Here is a 20,763-nt window from a genome sequence, read left to right as displayed (position 1 = left end):
GCCCATTTTTAACGACTTTTTTTGCGAATACTTTTGATAGGATAAGTAAGTACTAATTGAGAACATTTTTTGGGATTGAATTGGATGACTTGACTCCTACTCTTCCTACGTATAGTTGCTCAAAAATTACCAAAGTCTCACGAGAAAAAAGCCCTTGATAATTTTAGGGGCGAACGCGAAACCCAAACTGTCCACACGATTTCAAAAAATATTTACCGTAACACCCGCTCAACTTGATTTTTTCACTTTTCCAATTTTTTGGTGTCAAAATTGGCTTAACTGCAGTTTATGATAAATAAAATTCCAAAGCAAACATCAAAAAAATCGAAAAAAAAACATTCATCATATTGTACCTTATCATCATTTATTCAACTTGAACTTACTCGCAGTTCAAGCCCGGTCCATCGAGAACCAAAATAGGCCCGAAACGTATGCAACTTCCAGCATTCCACTTTAGAAATCAATTCGTCAAAAAGTGATCACTGATCAAGTTGATCAATTGTTTACTTTTTTTTAAATACCATAAGTTGAAAAATGACAATTTCTCAATGAATTTTAGTTCAACACCTTTATGATTGATCGAAAGCGTGCCGAGTGGGGCTCTCTCTCAACAGAAAAACTCATACAAAAAGTTGAGAATTTTGAAGAAAATGTTCGGTAACTTGGGAAAAGTAGAGAAAAGTTCAGAAAATCAAAGAATTTGGAAGAATTGAGATAACTAATTTGGAAAATTGAGTGAAATTCAGCGAAGCCTTAAGGCAGTCATTTAAAACCAAAAACCGATTTTTTTTACTTCTTGGATTGAAAATGTTAATCAAAAGATCGATCCTTTCTCTGATCAACGTATTGTACCTATACTTGGAAAATTGTTACTCAAACTTTTAAAAATGTTGCAGAAAAATTTATTTCTCACATGAAAAATAATACGGTACGTTTTACTCCTGTTGTGGAGAATTTTCGAAGGCTTCTACCCTCGCTTTGCTTGGGCCAAATTTACTTCCTCATAATTTCGAAAATAGGTATTGAAATTTCTTGAAAATTATTGTAAAAATTTGAAAATGTTAATTTTACTTTTCGAAACATCAATTTTTCAAAGCTCTTGCTTCAACTTCCTTCGGGGTAATTTAAATTCAATTGCACCCACAAAAATTAAGTATCAAAAATTTTCAAAAATTGAAAAATTAACTTTATAAATTTCAGAAGCATAATCAAATCAATAGAAAACTTTAAATTTTTTGTATTAGGTAGGTATAAAACTATCATTTCTGAAAATTTAAAATGATTTGAGATTTCTGTTTCCAAATCTCCCTCAAAAAATTTGCTCGATTTCGAACTTCCACTGGCTATTTAATTGGGAAAATATCGAGAGGGAAGCCCTCGACCCCCCCCCCCCGACACATCCCCTCGTCAAGCCTTTGTGATTAATAATTCATAACAAAAGTTATTTAATTGAAGAGTTCTTTTCTAAAATTGATGAAGTCATTTTTTTCCCACGTTGAGAAAAACGAAAAAAAAAGTTTCCGCTCTAGGGAGGGATGTAGAAATTTTGCAATATATTCCCGAGACAGTCGCCTTTCTCAACGTAGAAAAATAAAGTGACTTAACCATTTTCGGAAAAAAGCTCGTCAATTGTAAAGTTTTTAAATTTTTGTGCTTCCTAAAAAGTCGGAACCAAGGGAAAATTGCTTCTTATCCCTCTTCTTGACGGTTCTATAACTAGTTCTGGTTCAAAAACAAACTAGTTAAGTATACTTGCCTCTTTTTGGCACTCGTAAGTATTCAAATTTTTAATGATCATAGGTACGTAAAAATTTTCAATTTCACGAATCAGATGGCAATAAGTAAACCAATGTAAATCGACATCAAAAATAGGTACCTATTAGAAAGGTTACCTAGCTAGGTAGTAGCTAGAGGTGCCCACAATGAAGTTGATTGCGTTAAAAATAGGCGTACAACGAAAACTTCAACCCTTTTACTTATCTCAACATCGTGTATTCAATGATGCTTAAAAAATGGTAACGCTTTTACGGATAAATTAAAGGGAAAGAAAATGAAATTTATAACGCATTCAAGCAGGACAAGAATACGAGTACTTGCGGTTACCACATTAATTTCCCATTAGGTATCTTATTATAAACGTTTGACGCAACTTTCAGTGTATAGTACTACGAGTACCACCATGAGTACCTTACCTACCTATATCCATCCCGAACTGCAGCAGTTGAAATAACCGCAATTAAAGTTCAAAGTATTTGGGAAAATGGCCGGTATTATTAATAACGAAACCGCAGTTTCTATAATGGACACAATTATCTGACTCGATTACAATAATTGAATTTATCAAGAGGTTCGATTTAATGTCGCACGAACGGTGAAAATTATTCTCATCAAATCGCTCCACATTAAATGGAGGTGATGGTGACGCTCCGGCGCGGCTCGGCGGAGGTAACTTACTGGCGTTACGTTTGCGGTAACACCTTTGTTATGGCTTGATGCACATATCAATGATTTTGAACAGTAATCTTTTAAAAAACTATTATGGCTTTCGGACCACCATTTGAGTGTTAAATTAGTGCATGAATATTTGAAGTTGTTCTGCTCAATTATAGTAACGGTAAGAACGTCCAGAAGTGTATAAACTGGCCGAAAATAATGAAATATAATTCTTTGCGGTTCGCTGGAAAATCTTCACGATTTATCATTTTAAAAAAATTATTCACCATGATACGTGATCGACGTGGGTGGGAGTTTAATATACACTCGATTATATACCCTCTCTTTCTAACCAAAAAAAAGCTCTTCGCATATTTTAAAATAGACCAATAATGTACAATGACGAGAATCAATGAAGCACCATCAAAGTACAAAATTGTAAGTACCTACCTAGGTAGTAGGTACCTTTATTGCAGGGAAGTTTGCAATTGTGATGCTCGAATTGGGCGAAAATTTCAAACAATACAATCATTTCGTTTACCTATTTAAAAAAAATAATGAACTCTGAAAGGAAATGTATCTACTTTCCTTCAAAAATTTTTCCTACTTTAACTGGTAACTGCGAAATCTTAGTGCTGCGAACGTGATGCTACTTCCTATCATACTCTACAATTAAATAAGATACGGTCTGATGAAATTTAACTAGTCTTTTCTAAATTATTATATTTTCCTTGCAGCTCGCTTATCAGTAATCCGTGTGCTCGGTATCAAATTATAACTATAAATCTAAAAAAATAAGATTCAACAATGAACAACATGTCGATACAATTTCCAGCTTATATACAAGTATATTTTATAAATAATTCATGTTTCATTGTTTTCGCTCTAGTATTATTTTCTCGTTTCAAATTACTAATTTTAATGTTGAAAACCCCAACAATTATCAACTTCCCAACGTTCTTTTTTTCCTTATACTTATAATGCCACTTTTCCATATCTCGTTTGTAAAAATGTTCCAAATAAGTACGTAAGCCGTTGAATTGAAACTGACGATGATGGTATTGCAGTGAGATTGTTCAATTTTTTTATTTCCTAATTACTCAATTTCAATTCGCTAACGCCATATAAAAGCAACGGATTTAGTAAGAAATTGAAAAAAAATTATATGCAGCAAAGTTACTTATATTGTACCTACCTACCTACCTACCAATACCTAATTTACATTTTTGCAACAATTTTCTTCTGAAGCTTGTGTTCTCCTGTTCTCGTATTTTCACTCCATCAAGTCAAATATTCATTTGCATATAATAATTAGACTATTTATCATAGGTACCTACTTTGAAATGATCACCGGTTCAGAATTGTCCCTGTGAATATTTCGGTTAATATCCTCTTACAATGAACCGTTTTTTAAAATTTCTTTCTTTTCTTTTTGAAGTAAAAAAAAAATCCATGCGTTGGTAACTATCTAACTTATTAGAAGAATTCCCAGAAAGAATCGAAAAGTATGCATCTACGAGTATCTTTTAAAAATTATCCTAAGTAGGATGGGTATGTCATTTTGATTTAATCAGTTCCAAAATCATGGACCGTTCATTGCAGAAAATATAAATCTTCCAAAAAATTCAAAATACGGAATCCGAATAGCAAACTAACTGAATCAGATCCTAACAGTTATTCTGTATTAGATCAGTTCAGACCGACCATGATATTGGATTCAATAATTTTACCTCAGAACTACAAATTCAAAACTTTTAAAAATCTTCATAGGTAAGTAATTGTTAGAATAATTCTAAAACAAATTAAACCACGTAGCCCTATACGTATACAATGGGTCAATTTCAGTGAAAAGTCGAAGTTTGCTGCAATTACGAGTATGTTGTCGTTTTTTACTTTTCACTGAGGGTAAGTAGGTATAGATAAAATGAAAAAGGACTGGAAAATCTATTATTCTCACAATAAGTATTCATATTTTTTGAATGAAATCAGCAACTTTTTTCAAATTTTTGCTCAGGTTCTCCTCTGACAGTTTTTTTTCTTTGATTTCCCAAATCCAAATTTCTCCACTTGACACAATTTTCTGATTTAAAATATCATCATTTCCCGCTTCTAAAATAAAAGCCCCACAGCTACAGCAAAACTTCCAGAAAAAGGGATGATTCTTCTCACTCATTTTGGCAAAAACTACAAAAGCACGTGAGTAATGATGAGTAGGTAGAGGTGCCCACTCTCTAAATTTGAAACAGTGAAATTTCACTGCTTAGCAGTCACGACATTTTGGCTTCTTAAAAGCAGTAGTTTTTTACTGCAAAACAGTGAAAAATCTACTGAATTGGTAAGTAAAAATCATTTTTACTGATCAATTCAGTAAACTTTTTACTGTTTTGCAGTAAAAAACTAGGTACTGCTTTTAAGAAGCCAAAATGTCGTGACTGACTGCTAAGCAGTGAAATTTCACTGTTTCAAATTTAGAGAGCACATATCTACCTACATACATAAATAACACAATCTAGGTACAGAGAAAAAAAAAGTTTTGTGGGAAGTATACTTTTAGGTATTAAAAATCTTATTGTTAGGTAGGTAGGTAGGTAGGTAGGTATATACTCTCTAAATTTGAAACAGTGAAATTTCACTGCTTAGCAGTCACGACATTTTGCCTTCCTAAAAGCAGCTGCTTTTAAAAAGGCAAAATGTCGTGACTGCTAAGCAGTGAAATTTCACTGTTTCAAATTTAGAGAGTATAGGTATTAAAATTGCACGTCATGCATGTTTTGAAATTGGGTACAAGTACATTCTACATACCTACTAATATATACCAAATTTCAGCTTTAATAGGTTAATTTGGTAACATTTTGATTTTTTTTTCATTTTCGGCCAGATTTTTAAAAATTTGCCAAAAATTGAAAAATGCACTTGAACGTCTGAAATTTTGGGTGGTGATATGCATTATATTTTTCCATGCTCCTTCAATCCAGCTTTTTCTTATTCGAAAAATTTTCTTTTAGTTGAAATACCTCCCTTATCAATGCATTTTTTAATTTTTTTAATGAAGAAATTCCACTTTTATAGTAATTTATAAATTTTTATAATGACTTTAAGTAAGTAAAACTCAATATTTTTGTCAAAATTAGTAGACAACATTTTTAAAAAGGATTTTTATTTCGTGTTCCATGAGCTATTTTTTTGCTTTTTACCAAAATTATATCTAACAAATTTTATTTGGTATTTCTAAAGTACTACATCGAACCTTATTCAATGTTTCGAAAATGTATTCAATACATGGTCTTTCAAGTGGAGAAGGTTGGCATCGTCAGAGAAAAATTATTCTAGGATTTTTGAATTAATTTTTCAGTATATTTTTTGGTGATATTTTGATCAATTTCAAAGAAAGAACGTTTCATTTTTGCATACCATACCTATATCTAACATTAAATTTTAGAATGTTCATAATGAACAGGTGGATTGTTTTCAATTTTTTACGGAACTGTAAGTAATAACGCATTTAGTCAGCATACCTAGTTATACTCGAACGAGTTGTTTTTTTCGTAAAAATGCTGATACATAAGTAGATAGGTACCATACACATGTATGTATACCTGATGATTTCTGAGAAACAATTGTTTGAAAATTTCTTATTCTATAAGCAGTTCTCAGCACTTCGTGATTTTTGAAACAAAGGATAAGGAACAACCAATAAACCACCCTTCTCTACGCCACCAATTAGTCAAGGATATTAAACACAAATAATACAATTATCAATCGATGTACCTACAAGTAGTGATGATTCATTATTACCTGGTTATTTGGCTTTTACCGAGGGTTAAAATCAGTGAATAAGGTATTTCTTTAGGTAGGTACCTATTAAATACCTGCAAGTCTCATGCAGTCATACAAATTGACTTTTGAAGTCTGAATTGCTTAAAATATCGTAAGTACCTACCTAAGTAAATACATAAATAGGTAAGTATATGCATAATAGGTATGAAAATTCAATTTACCTGCATTAGGATCTCCATTCAATTCATCAAAGGTCTTATTGGTCATTTGAAATAGAGCATCTAAGGGTGATGAATTGGACGACTTTCCATTGGTGGTTTTACTTCTGGCAGATGCTTCTATATTTCGACCTCTGTTGGACGAATGTTGATGATTACTCGAAGAATTCTGTATGGAACAATTCAACACATCAGGACTGGTACAACAATCACTGCCACCGGTGCTGGATCTACCACTGCTGCTGCACGATTCGTACGTCGAGCTGATATCTTCAGACTTAGGTCTATGTAAATGCAACGATAATTGTTGAGGATGAAACTGACTAAGGAATAAAGGAGGTTGAGGTAAGATTCCACGATGGGCTGGTGGTGGTAATAAATAAGGGTTAGGAGATTCTTCTTGGGGTTCGCAATCCCAAGGGCGGACGATTTTACTCGACGATGGGGTACTTTTGGCTGGTTTATGACTGAGTATATCACAGATGGAGAATGATTTAACACCTGAATTCGAATTACAGTCGTCTTCGACGGTATCTTCGGCAGTTTGAGATACAATATCGGCCACCTTATGGTGTCTGTACAATCTCTTATTCAAATTACTTTTGCTACGTTCGCTAATACTAAAACTGGTTTTATCGATTTTCATCATTTTCAAACGTTTCAAAGGCTTGAAGTATTCTTCGGCGCCTTCTTTAGGAACTGTTTCATCGTCGCTCATCGAGTACCTTCTCGAACCATTGTCCGATTCGGATACCCGGCCATTTTCTTTTTCAATCGTCTCTTCGCTGTGATAACTGAAAGAATTTGACGATTGTTGGCAATGTGATTGTGTAGACGAAACCGAAGAACACGATGACGAACGTAGACGAGATTCTTTTTCGAGAAATTTATCATCTTCTTTAGAATCATCGTTAGATCTAGCGATTGGCGATGGACAGCCGACACTGATTTCGTCTTCTTCGTCGGCTGATTCGGCTGCTGAATTGGCTTGTTTCTGCATTACTGCAGAGATATCGTAGTTGAACATTTTATCGATCGAAATCGGCTCTAGATTACGCATATTGTTCGAATTTTTTACGCACCTGTATACGTTTTTACGGCTGTTCTCTACGTGCGATTCATCTGCTGCCATTAGTTGGTCGTATGAACTTGTATAGTATACGGACAACATTAAATTGTCAGGCTTACATCCGCGAAAAAATTTTAGCACAATTTTAAATAACATAAATAACTATACCAACGTATCGCGAGATCGAGAATCGCGAAAATTAATAATCTGTCACGATCACCGTAGATATAGAAACCGATACAATGTAAATAATATATTCATATAAAGGTACGAACAAATCGCCGTCGAAATTAAATCGAAATACGTAATGAAATTGAATAAAAAGCAAAAATTCACCGCATTCCGCGACGAAAAAAACGTGCAACGTTATCACGAAACCGTACTACGATCTCGGAATCTCTAATGCTAGTTACGTCAATAAATTTTCACTAGTGACACGAAAGGCGTTCAACAACAACAGTAGTAGGGAGTTCTAGTTGTGAGAGAATGGGCTTGCCGGCTGTTTAATCATTTCCTCCCTATATGCACACTTCTTTCTCGACCAATAAGAACCTCGCATTCTGACACAAGCCAGTTTCAACCACGTTGATTGGATTGCCAGTTACTAAGCAGTTGATTTCTAGTTTCCAAGTAGGTGTTTTCCCGTCGATTGTAATTCTCTATTCGGTTTTTTTCTGCCTTTTCGGATAATACCACTCTCCTAAACTAATTATCATCCCAATTTTTCTTTGTCGGCTATTTTATATACTAAATTATGTTCTTTACGCGTTTTCTAAGGATATGTTAACGATCTCGCTATGATCTTTAATTTATCTTCAATGTAATTTATTAGCGTGATTCTTCAGATTTTCGCTTTTTTTACTTCATTCGCCTTTCGCCTCTCTCGATCTAGATACTTAGGTACTTATATTCTTCACTCTATCCGAACTCTTTTTAATTCCTCATTCCTTTTTGTAGTTTTTCGGCTCAAGCCTATATATTTGTTTGTTTTTTTTTCTCCTTTTTTGCTTTTTAATACAAACATGCCATGCCTAACTTCAGTTGATGAATAAAGTAATTATCTATATAGACCTATACCTACCTATAGGTTGATATAAATGTAATTTCATCCAACACTATATCGTGCCTATGCGAGTAAGTGAGTATTTGAATTAGGTATTAGATAGGTATATTTTTTTATACAACGAGTGCTGAGTATCCACTATCTGTGCGTCTGACACGTAGGTGGTCATTTAAAAAGAAATTATAGGCCACCTTCGAGATATACCTACTTTATTAAAACAGTATAATCAGCATCAAATAAACCCGAATTCTTAACCCGCAGTAGTCGTTCTCGTTCATTTTTTAAATTATTTATTCTCATCGTGGTTAATATATTACCTACCTATTCTGGAACTTTTACACCTCATTCAAGAAATCCACATACCTTTGACTTTTTAAGGATATTCACACATCCGTCCTAAACAGCATATATTAGGCACATATATTTCCATTTAGGATTCCATAGGTCTAACTTGAAGATGTGGTCCCCTCTAGATTCAAAAGGAGCGACTCCCCCTCCCCATTTGACCATCTTCTCCGAAATGAAAACTTTTTTATTCAACATTTTATAACCATCGAGTTCCTTCCAATGGTACCTACCTGCAGTTCTGTCGAGAAAATCTATCTACCTCCCTGAGGAATGCAGTACATTCATTCCTATAGTAAGTATATTTGGTTCGTTGAAAAAAATCAAATTTCGATATTCCAAGCCCTTGAATAATATATTTTTATTTTTTGACAGAAAACAAAATGCATCACTTAAAAATATGAAAGTCAGTCTGTCCCAAACTGAGTCGTGAACTTTTTGGAATCCAACTTTTTCAGTAAATACGAACCAGGGTCAAGAACCTCAAAATCTAAATTCTTTTGAAATTGAAAGAAACATTGTCTAGTCTCACCTCCATCCTCTGGATTTGGCACTGTATTGGTTTTCTTCAACACAAACTGATCTTCAATTGAACAGACTTACCTACCTATTAGTACATACAACTTAGGAGAAACCCCATTCTGAAAGAATGAAAGATGAGTACTTACTTACCTATAGGTATGGAAATTTCTCCGAAGGACATTAATTTACTCAAAGATTTTTAACCCAATCCGTTTCTAGAGCTCATTCTGACTTGTTTTAACCTGAATGCATTTTCCTCGAATGCCTCTGTTCCTTTCGTCGTGAATTTTCTTACAGAATCAAATCTTTAAATGGCTTTAAAAATGCTTACAAAAATATCATGCTTATATTTCAAACACAGTTTTCTAAAAATTATGAGCAATTTCTCTCTGTTATGGAGCAAGAAATGAGTAGTAGGTACAAATATTTTATATACCTACTCGTAGCTAGGTACGTAGTAAAAATACATATGTACTTCGTTGAATTTAAAAACTCCATAGGATACATACGAATTACGAAACATCATAATTTTTAGTGAAAAAAAGTGTTAAATACAATATACTTACTTATCTATACCACACCTTCCTCGATCTCTAAGAAGTTAAAAATCTATGCAAAGCTCAAGGAGATTGAAAAATTTGAGGGAAAAAAGAGATTGGAACTTGGAAGTTGATTTACCATTCCTTTGATCACCAATTAGGTAATATTGGCTTGAATTGGTTCCTTTTATAGGTACCTACTATTACAAGGGAGGTGCCCCAGGTGACATGCACCGATTTCAATGGTTCTTGCATGATTGGATAGAGGACATCGAACATAGTCTACCACGAAATTTTCAGCTGCTGAAGTTGATATTTCAGGCTTCCATGGGGAAAATTTTCGATTTTCACATGGCAATTTTGAAAAATTGGCCAAAAATAGTCGGCGCAGGTCGCATACCGAAACCTTCCATATTATTTGGACATTTCAATATACATATGATAAGACTAGCCCACAGTGAAATTTTTAGCTGCTGAAGGTGATATACCATATATCAGCATTTCCAGGGCGATTTTTCGATTTTTTCAAAATTGCAATGTGAAAATCGAAAAATCGCCCTGGAAGGCTAAAATATCAACTTCAGCAGCTGAAAATTTGGGGTTAGACTATGTTCGATTTCCTCTATCCCATGATGCAAGAATCGTTGAAATCGGTGAATGTCACCTGAGGCACCTCCCTTGTTAGCCCTTTTCAATCATTAAAAAATCTTAAACTGATGCAAAAATCCGTCAATGAAAACATGATTGAAACTCATATCATTTAGTCACATTCTCTCAACCTACTATTTTTATTTTACCTATATCATTTTCAATCCTCTCAAGTCTTGGAAATGAGCTCATGGGGTTGAGCTTCTTTCCACTAGGTACATGTGGTTGCAGAAACTACTCAGCCATTATTTATCCACGATCTTTAGTTCTAGTTACAGAATCCACGTGTTTTTCTGTGAAGGAGACCGGAGGGAGACGGGGATGTTCGTAATTGCGTTGATATTTAAATGTCATGAAATCGTCAGAAGACAAAATACGAGCTTGTTGCGAAATGTCTTACCCCTAATCCCTGCATCTTCACGAATACCAATATGTGCTTATCATTTAAATAAGTGTGTAGGTACTTATAAAATTAACATTTATCATCCTCGTGTCGCAAATATATTCTAGTCAGAATATTTTTTTAACGAACCAATTACTAAAAAATTAAGCAATTAGTGATAAAGCAAGCGTATCTTATAGTATGTACATGGCGTTCGTGAGAAAATAAATTTACCAGGCTTTTCGTGGCAGTGATGCGCGATGTGGCGCTTGCCCGCGTTATCTCGAGCGAAAATAATTTCCATCTTTTTTTTTTAATGCAATGTAATTTGTTGTTTGCACTCAGTTTACGAATCGAGTGATTGCGGAAACTTGTGACTGTATATAATCAAAATATAGATAGATACACATAAACCAGAGAGGGACTTTCGACGAGTATAAGGTAATACATATTTTTTCAATTTCATTTCTCTGCCACAAACCTACAACAGGAGATTTCATAATAAAAAAAAATTATTTCTATGCGGAAATAGCACAACGAGTTCGATATAGAAATTTAATAGTACTACGTATTTGATTGGTATACGTGTGATTGTAATTTTAACCAAAACTGTAGGCGTGTAATTTTCTACCAATTCGACCAATGACGTACTTTCAAAAACGCCATTATCTGAAATAGATAGCATAAACTCATTAATGATAATATTCTGGTGAGGCGACCTATTGCTAATGACACGTACCGTAATAACAGCTTTATACCGCAAATGTAACAATGTAATAGCTTATTTATCCTTTCGGTTTGATGTTGGTCCGTTGTCTACCTCTATTTCAACTGATTGGCGAGAATGGAGCAAAACGTTTATGGTCTGCGGGATTCAACTTTTATTCTCATAATACATACCTACCTACTTTATTCGATTCGACCACATACGTGGACATTTGCTGTAGGTACTTGTATGGATAAGTATGTTGAAATATCCCCGGTAAAAAAATTTAATTTCGTAAAATTACGTGAAATTGTGTTTAGTTTACCCTGTGTATTGTCGCGTACCTATGATTCCAAGAAAACGTTTTTCTTACGTTTGTTGGTGTTGAAAGAATAAAATATTTTTCATGTGCAAAATTGGTCAAAAAAATAACCGCGATAGGTATGGTACATATATTACCCTGAAAGCGGTCTAGGTATAGAATTTAGACAGAAAAAGAATCTCGAAGGTATTGTGTCATATAGGAACTGATAGGTAAAGGTAGTCTATGGCATTTTCCCAATGTATGAAGTTGGGTGGGGATTAAAATGAAGTAGATATTCACATTTTTTTCGAATTACGATTTTCAACAATGGAATGAAAAGAAATTGAACTTTGGTCTTGGACCCAATCATTTTATGGAACGAGATTATTCTGATAACGGTTTCTTTTTTTTTTTTTGAGAAAGTAGGGAGAAACCATACATTTTATATGTAAAATTTACGCTGCATTCGATACAGACGCATCAGGCTGAAAACTGCTCAAAAGCTTCCAAATATTCATAGGTAGGTACAGTTACCTATACGCAACTTTCAGATTCGTCGCTTGAAGGCTTGAATGAAAAATAAAAATAACGAAAACACCGTGGATTTTCAGAGCGGTTTTATTCGAATGAAACAGAAAAAAAAAACATCAAAGCAAAATGTTCTCAATGCAAGAGTTTTCGATGTCCAAAAATTAGGTATGCAGACAATGAGATGATGGAGTTCATCACAAGGTATAGGCTATACTTATTACTTAATGAGACAGGCTCGTAGCCAGCTGCTAATACCTTGAAAACAAATTGTGGGGCATTGCTCTGAATTTTGAATAACTTATAGAAAAACAGTTAACCTAAATTTATTATGCTTAGAAAAATATCAGACACAAAAGAATCCACTCAACAAAATCCAGAGATGCACAAACTGAAAATTGAATAGTTATTTCAAGGTAAGCAGTCAAGCACATGCCTACCTATTTGAAATTTATATGCAGATATGTTATGCTATTTGTGCTTGATTCGTTTGTTTGTTTATTTGCCTTGTTAATTTATTGCCTGATGGTCCATATAGTGTAATGTATTGTGGACGCAAAAAAACCTATGATGCTGAAGCGTCTTTAAATAAATTATTTCATTCATTCATTCATTCAAGTACCTATAGCATTCTCCCTTCGAAGTTGGACGGTAACTTTAAATTAAATAATTATCATTTTCATCAACAACGTTTTTTATTTCTTTCATTTTTTTTCCAATTTGAACTGTTTAAGTATTCAAATTGGAAAAACTTTTTCCCTCTTAAAAGGGGATCTGTGAAAAGCATTTTTGCACCTATACATTACTTAAGAGTGATGTAAGCTTTGTGGTTTCCATATGAAGATAAAAAAATTTCTAAATTACGCGACATGCACATGCTCATATTTTACAAAACCCTCTAAAAAAAACTCAAATTGTGCACTTATTTTATACAAGCCACGTATAAAGCATAGACTATTATGGATGGGTATTACTGTTCAAAGTAAAAACGAATTTACTCGCTGACAACTCGCTTCTTTCCACAATATACGTTTGGAGCTTACAAGGTGCCACAGTCGTAGGGATTTTCAAGTGTTGTGAAAGGTGTTTGTGCATGGATAGCCGGGTAATAATAATCGTTTCGATGGTATGTAATTATCAAAACGCAGTGTGGAAATAGTGTTGATTTCCAGACCTCCAAGAAAACACAGCTAGCTTTTTGTGTTTCGTTTCTAACGCAATATTGACAGATTAATTTCTCAGAATGGAATACGCGCAGCCTATATAAACTGACACGAACTAAACTATGTAATAATTTCATTATTTAATGTTGGGTTACCTATTAAATGTCATATTAAAATTAAGCTCGTAATAAATGAGTTGAAATGGATTCCGCGAGGAGGAATTTTTTTATGTACCTATCTATATATATTAGCCTGTGCTTTGGTCGTATAAATACCTATACTACAGGTAGGTAACTTTTTTCCTGCTTTATTTCTGTGCTGTCACTTGTCAGTAATCGACAAGTAAAAATTGAAAATTTTGAAATCATGAAATGAAAATAAATTCGAATACCTATGTCTTCTTTTCAGGGACCAAACTAATTTAAACAAAAAAAAAAAACGGAATTGCACCATTGAATTCTTCGAGTCAAAAAACAAAAACAACCACATATGTAGGAATCCTTTTTTTTTTTTGCTTCGATTTAGATAAATCAACGTAATGTTTTGATTTTTGAAAATTGTTTGTCTATCAAGGAATTCATTTTCATTAGAACGTTACATCGAAAACTTAAAAGGTGCATTGGAAAAAATTAGCTTTAATTTTACGCGTAAGTATTTTTTGGCAAGCGAAGGTTATATGTACTTAAAATTTTTCAACTTACGTATACTTACTCGTGCATTTTTCGATTTGCACTTTGAACAATTTTTTCTAAAAAATGTTCATTTTTATGTTGATGGTAATTCCATATCATGGAAATGAAGTACCTATACTTGAATTTTAGTATCCCCTGTAATTAACCCCAATTTTTCCAACAAGTAGGTATTCTGTTCATGTCATTTGATTTCTTATCGTTATCTCTTTTATTTTGTATTTTGAATGAAATTTGATACCTACATGTTGGTGTGAGTTGTATCATTAATTTATCTTCTTATAAACGCCCATTTCTTCAAGTTTCATAACAATGGTTAACGTTCAAGTATAAGTATGTGTAATACTGTATAAAAATCGCTGAAGACGTATTAAGAAGTGGTCTTCCAAAATCTAACCTACACTCAAATATGTTAGGTACAGGTATATTTTCCATGCCTACACAGGTAGATAAGATACATAGGTAGGTAGGTAGAGGTACTTGTACTTACAAATGCGTCAATACATATGGGGACGGGCTGGTTTTATTCACGTTCATTATGTATGTTTTACGTTATTTAATTTCTTAATTACCTACTTATTTCCATGCAACTAATGTAATTTTTGTAGCTAATGTAAAGTAGGTAGGTACGCAGTAATACCTATACTCTAAAAATTTCAATCACGTGTTCAAAAATGTGTGTAGAGTATGTATGTATAGATATACGTGAACGTAAGCATGTGTTGGGAAAATGTTGTTAGCAACGCGTTAGAAAATTAATTATTCATTTCAGCAAATATACAAATAGCTATCCAACAAATTAATTAAACCTGGCTGAAAGTGCTATCGGAATTTCTATCCGTATCGATTCTAATGTATACCTACTAATTAAATGACAGTATTGTGTTGCACGTTTCCTAATATCTAAATAATTAGCTTTCGCGAATCAAGTGTACCGTGCAAAACCAATACTTATAGGTAGGTATACGTAATGTAATTTATCAATGATTTTTCCGATTACTTTAGTGCCTAGAATGTGAAGATGATTCGATTAAAATTACATCTGTTTATTGAAGATGACGATTAATAAAAGCAAAAAGAAAAAAAAACATTGGTGACTAAATCGTAATTGCCTTCTGTTTCTCGGTATAGGTACCTACTCGTTGTATCTGAAATAATAATATATTCTCCCCGGGTCACAAAGTTGGTAACCAATTTAACATAACAAGGATAAAAAGAAGGATCTAGGGTATTGAAAAAGTGAATGAATAAAAGCCGGTTCGGATGGTTGAGCAATGAAAGCTGTATACTTGTTTAAGCTTCTTAATTACCATAAGTGTGTCTAATTTAGTCAGACCTACAACAGTGTCGAATAGCATTATCACGAGTCATCGCTAGTTGGAAGATTTTTTAGCGCTTGTAGCCTACCAAGACTGGAGCATCGTTGAGACCACGATTTAATCATATTTGAGCGAATTAATCGAAGTGCAATGAACGGAAGAATTGAGCTTGACAAAAAAATACGCACGCTGGTGGTTTTCATGTCCATCTATGCTTATAGCTATAGGCAGATAATTGAAAATGGCGCGCTCCGCTCTCATAGTAGGTACTAGGTAGGTAGGTAACCGAAAGAAACATGATTTGTATACTACTTTTGTCAACCCTACGCCTTCCATATACATAGATATGTACATTACATCTATCTCAAGGTTTTCATGCTTCTCACAATCACTTCATAAATTATGATGTATTAAAAATTATACAGCTTAACCGTTGAATACCTTAATAGTTAAATCCGCCAGGTATACCTACATAAGTATTAGATAAAGGTACACCAAATGGTTATACCGTGAATAATGACAATATTCAACTTAGAAACGAGTATATTAATGGCACGTTGACGTATTTAATTGATATTATTATTATTATTATTATTATAAAGGAGAAAAAATGTTGGAATAAAATTGTAATCAGCCAATGTAATTAAATATGCGTCGTCACGGAACAATACCTTTATTAAAATCAAATTCGACACGCCAACTTCCAACGTCTTTAATTTTAGCGCGTATTTTAATTGCAGAGATCTTGTCAATTAAATTTGTAAACAGAATTCTAAGTTTGAAATTTCCGTTTGTTTAGTGAAAATTGACTCTGTTATGGTCCTTGGCGTTGGCTAGGTGTATTTTAATATAGGTAGGTATAGTTATTCAACGAGTCTCATAAGAAATTTCAATTTGTAGACTGCTATACCACCTATAGACATGAAGGTGTATGGTATGAGTAGGTTAAATTTTTTTCTACCAGGAAATTAATTTGGGTGTTTTGTTCGATTGATTTGAATAACCTTTGGGCCTGCAGGATGTTCACTTCTGAATTTTAAATTTATCAGGGCCTACAGAGATTCTCCTGCAACCAGTGATCAAATTTTCGTACCTATAAAATAAAATCGAAAGAAATCCAAGATCAATTTAATGTTTTGAATTTTGGCGCTTGGAAACTCTAAGTATAAGTAAATATTTCAATTGCTGTATTGATTAATAAATTTATGATTTGATATTTAGAACACTCATAAATTGTATTTGAAAGTATAGGTATATAGGTGCCTATGTTGTTTGACTTCGAGTTAGAAAAGTGCCAAATTTTAGATCTAACTTAGGTTGTAGTTTAGAAAGGATTGAAAGAAAACGAGGAAGCCAAAAAAATATTAAAAATGGTCAAATAGGTACCTATCTCAATTTTTTATACTACTTAGGTAGGTATAAAAACTAAATTTTTCCTCTTCCCACTTTTGGTATTTTTTTTCAACTGAAGTTATCATTTATTTTTTGAGAATCTTTCGAATAGAACACAATTTTTCCAAATTGAAAATCAGTTTTCTTACCTACCTAGTGCCTGCCCACCCATTTACATCTGTTCATCCCGTTTTTAGTATGTATACCTATAGCTAGGTGATGAAAAAATTAAAATGTGTTTTTGCCACTTGGGTTATTTTCAACATGCCATGAATAGAACAGAAATTTTTATTTGCTTATGTTTGAAATGAAATTTCTAAAAAATTTGAAAACTCGTTGTAAGCTTGAAATCTAAAGAGGCTTGCAACTTGAGATTATTTTTTATTAGTTTCAGGTGATCGTGTAAACATACCAGCCAATATGTACCCATCTTGCCGAAAAAATAAATTATCAATTGGGTAGGTACCTATACAAGTATGTACTTAGCTTCTTTAATTTTGATCTTTTTCACATTTTTTGGAATTTACCGACAAATCGTTCAAAAATTTACTTTTAAAGTAGCGTTCCCGGAATTCCACAGTAACTGTCTATGGTCAAAAGGGTGCCTAATTATACGCACCGGCCGAAGTTTAAGATAGGTGCTGAAGTTTTTGGATGAAATTTCTGAAAAAATTTGAAAACTATAGCGCAACAAGGCTCCAAAAAATAGAAATTGAAATTGCTTTCGAGGGTGATCATCTGACACGCTAAACGATATCTTGCCGAATAATCTGAAGGTACCTTCTTTGAAAATTGTTTTTTTTTTCACATTTTTTGAAATTTACAAATTTGTTAGAAAATTCACTTTTGAACTGGCGCTCCTGAAATTTCAAATTATTTATCAAAAACGGTTGAGAAGATGCTCAATAAGCAACGGCCAAAGTTACATGTGTTGAAGTTAATTTTTGGCCTTTCCAGAGTGACTTGAAGTTTCTGGAGAAAATTGAAAACTTACTAGAGGCTCCAGAACGGCTCAAAACTGGAAGTTAAGTATGTAAGTATAGTTGTTAATGTGATGACGTGATGAGAGTTGAATTTAAGAAAGTGTAGATACATATTCACATTGGTTTACTTTTGCTCATAAAACATTTTTATTGCATAAAAAAGTGTGTAAATTTGCCCATAAAGAAGCATTTTTAAATTTTTTGGAATTTTCAATAATTCGCAAACGATCCAAAAGTGAACTTTGTCAGTTTAAATTTTGGTTACGAAAATCTTATAGGACATGCTCTTTCGATCTATCTTGGACTCTTGGTTAGTTCAAATCGAACAGTGCCTGCCAGTTCGAAAATTTCCCTTGTTTGTAATAAATGTAGACCTGTAGACGAATAAAAAATGTCAGTAGGTAGGCATATTTTAAATCAATGAGACAACCCTCATAGGAATTGTTACAATTTAAGGACAAAAATGAAAGAACTGAAACCATAAAGATGGCTAAAGAAAATTCTGTTTCTCTTGGCGGGCAGTCTTTGAACAGAATTCATACCGAGAAATCACGCGACTTTCATCCGTTTTCTCGATGGATTTCATGATGAACTAAAATTTATATTTTTGTGCGCCCCTCTCTTAGATGCTTTGCAAATTAAATTAATGTTTATTTATTTTCCCCATTTTCTTAATTGTTCCAAAATTGTTACTCATTTTTATCCAGCTATATCTACCTTAGGTAGGCATAGGAGACATCATAAATATAGCTGTAGAAAGATAACTAGCAGATCTTAAAACTGTTCAAAACGAACTCGTAAGCACGCCTGCTTCTCTTTCACACCGCTTGTTAAACGTTTTCAGCTCTCGCGCGAATTTATAACAGCAGATAATAGGCACAAATCAAAAATATATACGATGACAATCGATACCATCAATCTTCGGTGGAATGCCCACGAAAGATGCCGCTCAATTTTCACGCATCTGAAAATAGGTAGCTGTATTTTGTGGCGCACACTCGAGATTTTCTATGTCATTGAACGGCAATTTACCTGCGCGCTGCGATGATCATTAAAAGACCAACTGACGATAGACTGTGATTCTGAATCTCGAGTCGATTAAAGAAAGTGAGAATAACGTCTTATAAAAGCGATTCTTTTCGAAATAGGTATCGTCGAAAAGGTTGTTTGTATGACAAATTCGCAACAAATAGAACACCCTGGGAGTATGGTGTAGAAAACCCCTTGAATGTTATACGGTTGATAAGTGTTGTTCACAATATCTTACAAGAGCGAGCTATCGAGCATAAATTCAGTTTCGAGGAGAGTGCTTTTCAGAATAAGATAGTGAAATCGACACTTTCTTCAATTTTGACGAAAGTCATCCAAAATGTTGCTTTTGATGTAAAACAACTCCAAATTTTTTTTAGTCGACCCCCTCCCAACACGATAATGTGCCCATATGTGCTCAGCAACCCACCTAGTGACTATTTTCTGTGAAAATGTCAACATTTTTGAACCATCCCCCTCCGGAATACGAGAATTTTGAATTTTAAGCACGTATGGGCACATTTCTTGGGTGGGGGGGGGGAGCTCGACTCAAAAAACTTTCGGGGTAGTTTTGTCAAAATTGGAGAAAGATGCCAATTTCACTAGGTATGTATTTAATTCATCCTGAAAGACTTGTTTGTTTTTTTTCAAAAAAATTCATTTAAAAGGGGATCTCTTACGTCATAAATGAGAAAATTTTTCAGCCTGAATTATTGATGAAGGAAATTGACGTTGAGTCTAGAGATCTATTGTTGCAAAATAAGTCACATTTTATGTACAAATGATACTTATACCTAAACCTATTATACCTGCCCTTCGAAAATTAATTTTTTTTGATACATCTATTCTCATTTTAAATTTAAATACATAGATATAGGTATATTATATTGTAAGTATTAAAATTAAATCAACCAAAATCTATAGATATTTATATTCATGAATACGATGTGTATCATTGCAATCGCATCCCCTTAGTCTTCGTTGATAATTTTGAACGCGATTAAAACACGTATTTTTCAGATTCACGATAGTGATACACATGCCCCACGTAGATATACTTACTTAGTTTACGCTTTGAAAGGGACACGCAGTATCATTTAATCTCGTTGACAAATAGTCAAGTCTATTAATGGGCTATTATGTGTTTATTAGGGCTTTTCAACCTAATGCAGCAGTCCATTTTATAACTACGAGTATACAGTCGCAACATCTGTCTGCGATTGACTTTTTAGTAAAGCTTGATTGATTTTGTAAAATTCCCTATACCAGTTCTTACTTCACGCCTTAAATGTTACTTTAGCGAAATTTTTCACGCGTTATCAAAAGTCAATTTCAATACGTTTGAAATTAGGTAGGTAGGCAAAAGGTATATCTATCTTGGCTGTTTCAATATAATACCTGAGGTTTCGGACGAGTGTATTTGGGCGCTATCGTCATACGATGCCGATCGCATGCCACCATCATAACAAATCAATAAGAAGAAAAAGCATGCTGTGGTCTCGATGAAATAAATTTTTATCTACGATTGCAGTTTTGATTCGATGTAAGGAATAACAATACAATGCACTTTTGACTTTATTGTCGCCCGTATCAAAATTGGGTCCTAGAACGCAATGACAATTATTACTTAGAAAATGAGTGACCAAACTATAGA

The 20,763-nt window shown here is 33.6% G+C and overlaps 1 protein-coding gene across 2 annotated transcripts in view; it reads right to left on the bottom strand.

Annotated features, from left to right (window-relative positions):
* The window catches only part of LOC135840143 (uncharacterized), a 48,514-nt gene extending 40,552 nt beyond the window's left edge, over positions 1-7,962 (bottom strand). Inside the window, exons 1-2 of one of the 2 annotated variants that reach the window (XM_065356510.1) lie at positions 7,511-7,962; positions 6,432-7,430 (exon numbers count right to left, since the gene is read on the bottom strand). In XM_065356510.1, the coding sequence (XP_065212582.1) occupies positions 6,432-7,428 (997 nt within the window). In that variant the 5' untranslated portion in view covers positions 7,429-7,430; positions 7,511-7,962. Of the gene's footprint in view, positions 1-6,431 lie in introns of both variants that reach the window. The other variant, XM_065356509.1, reaches the window with a different exon arrangement.
* Between the last annotated feature and the right edge of the window lie 12,801 nt (positions 7,963-20,763).

The sequence above is a fragment of the Planococcus citri genome, chromosome 3 (genome assembly GCF_950023065.1).
Source record: "Planococcus citri chromosome 3, ihPlaCitr1.1, whole genome shotgun sequence".
Lineage (NCBI taxonomy): Eukaryota > Metazoa > Arthropoda > Insecta > Hemiptera > Pseudococcidae > Planococcus > Planococcus citri.
Note: the sequence above shows the minus strand (reverse complement) of the source record. Positions and strands in the feature narration are given on the sequence as shown.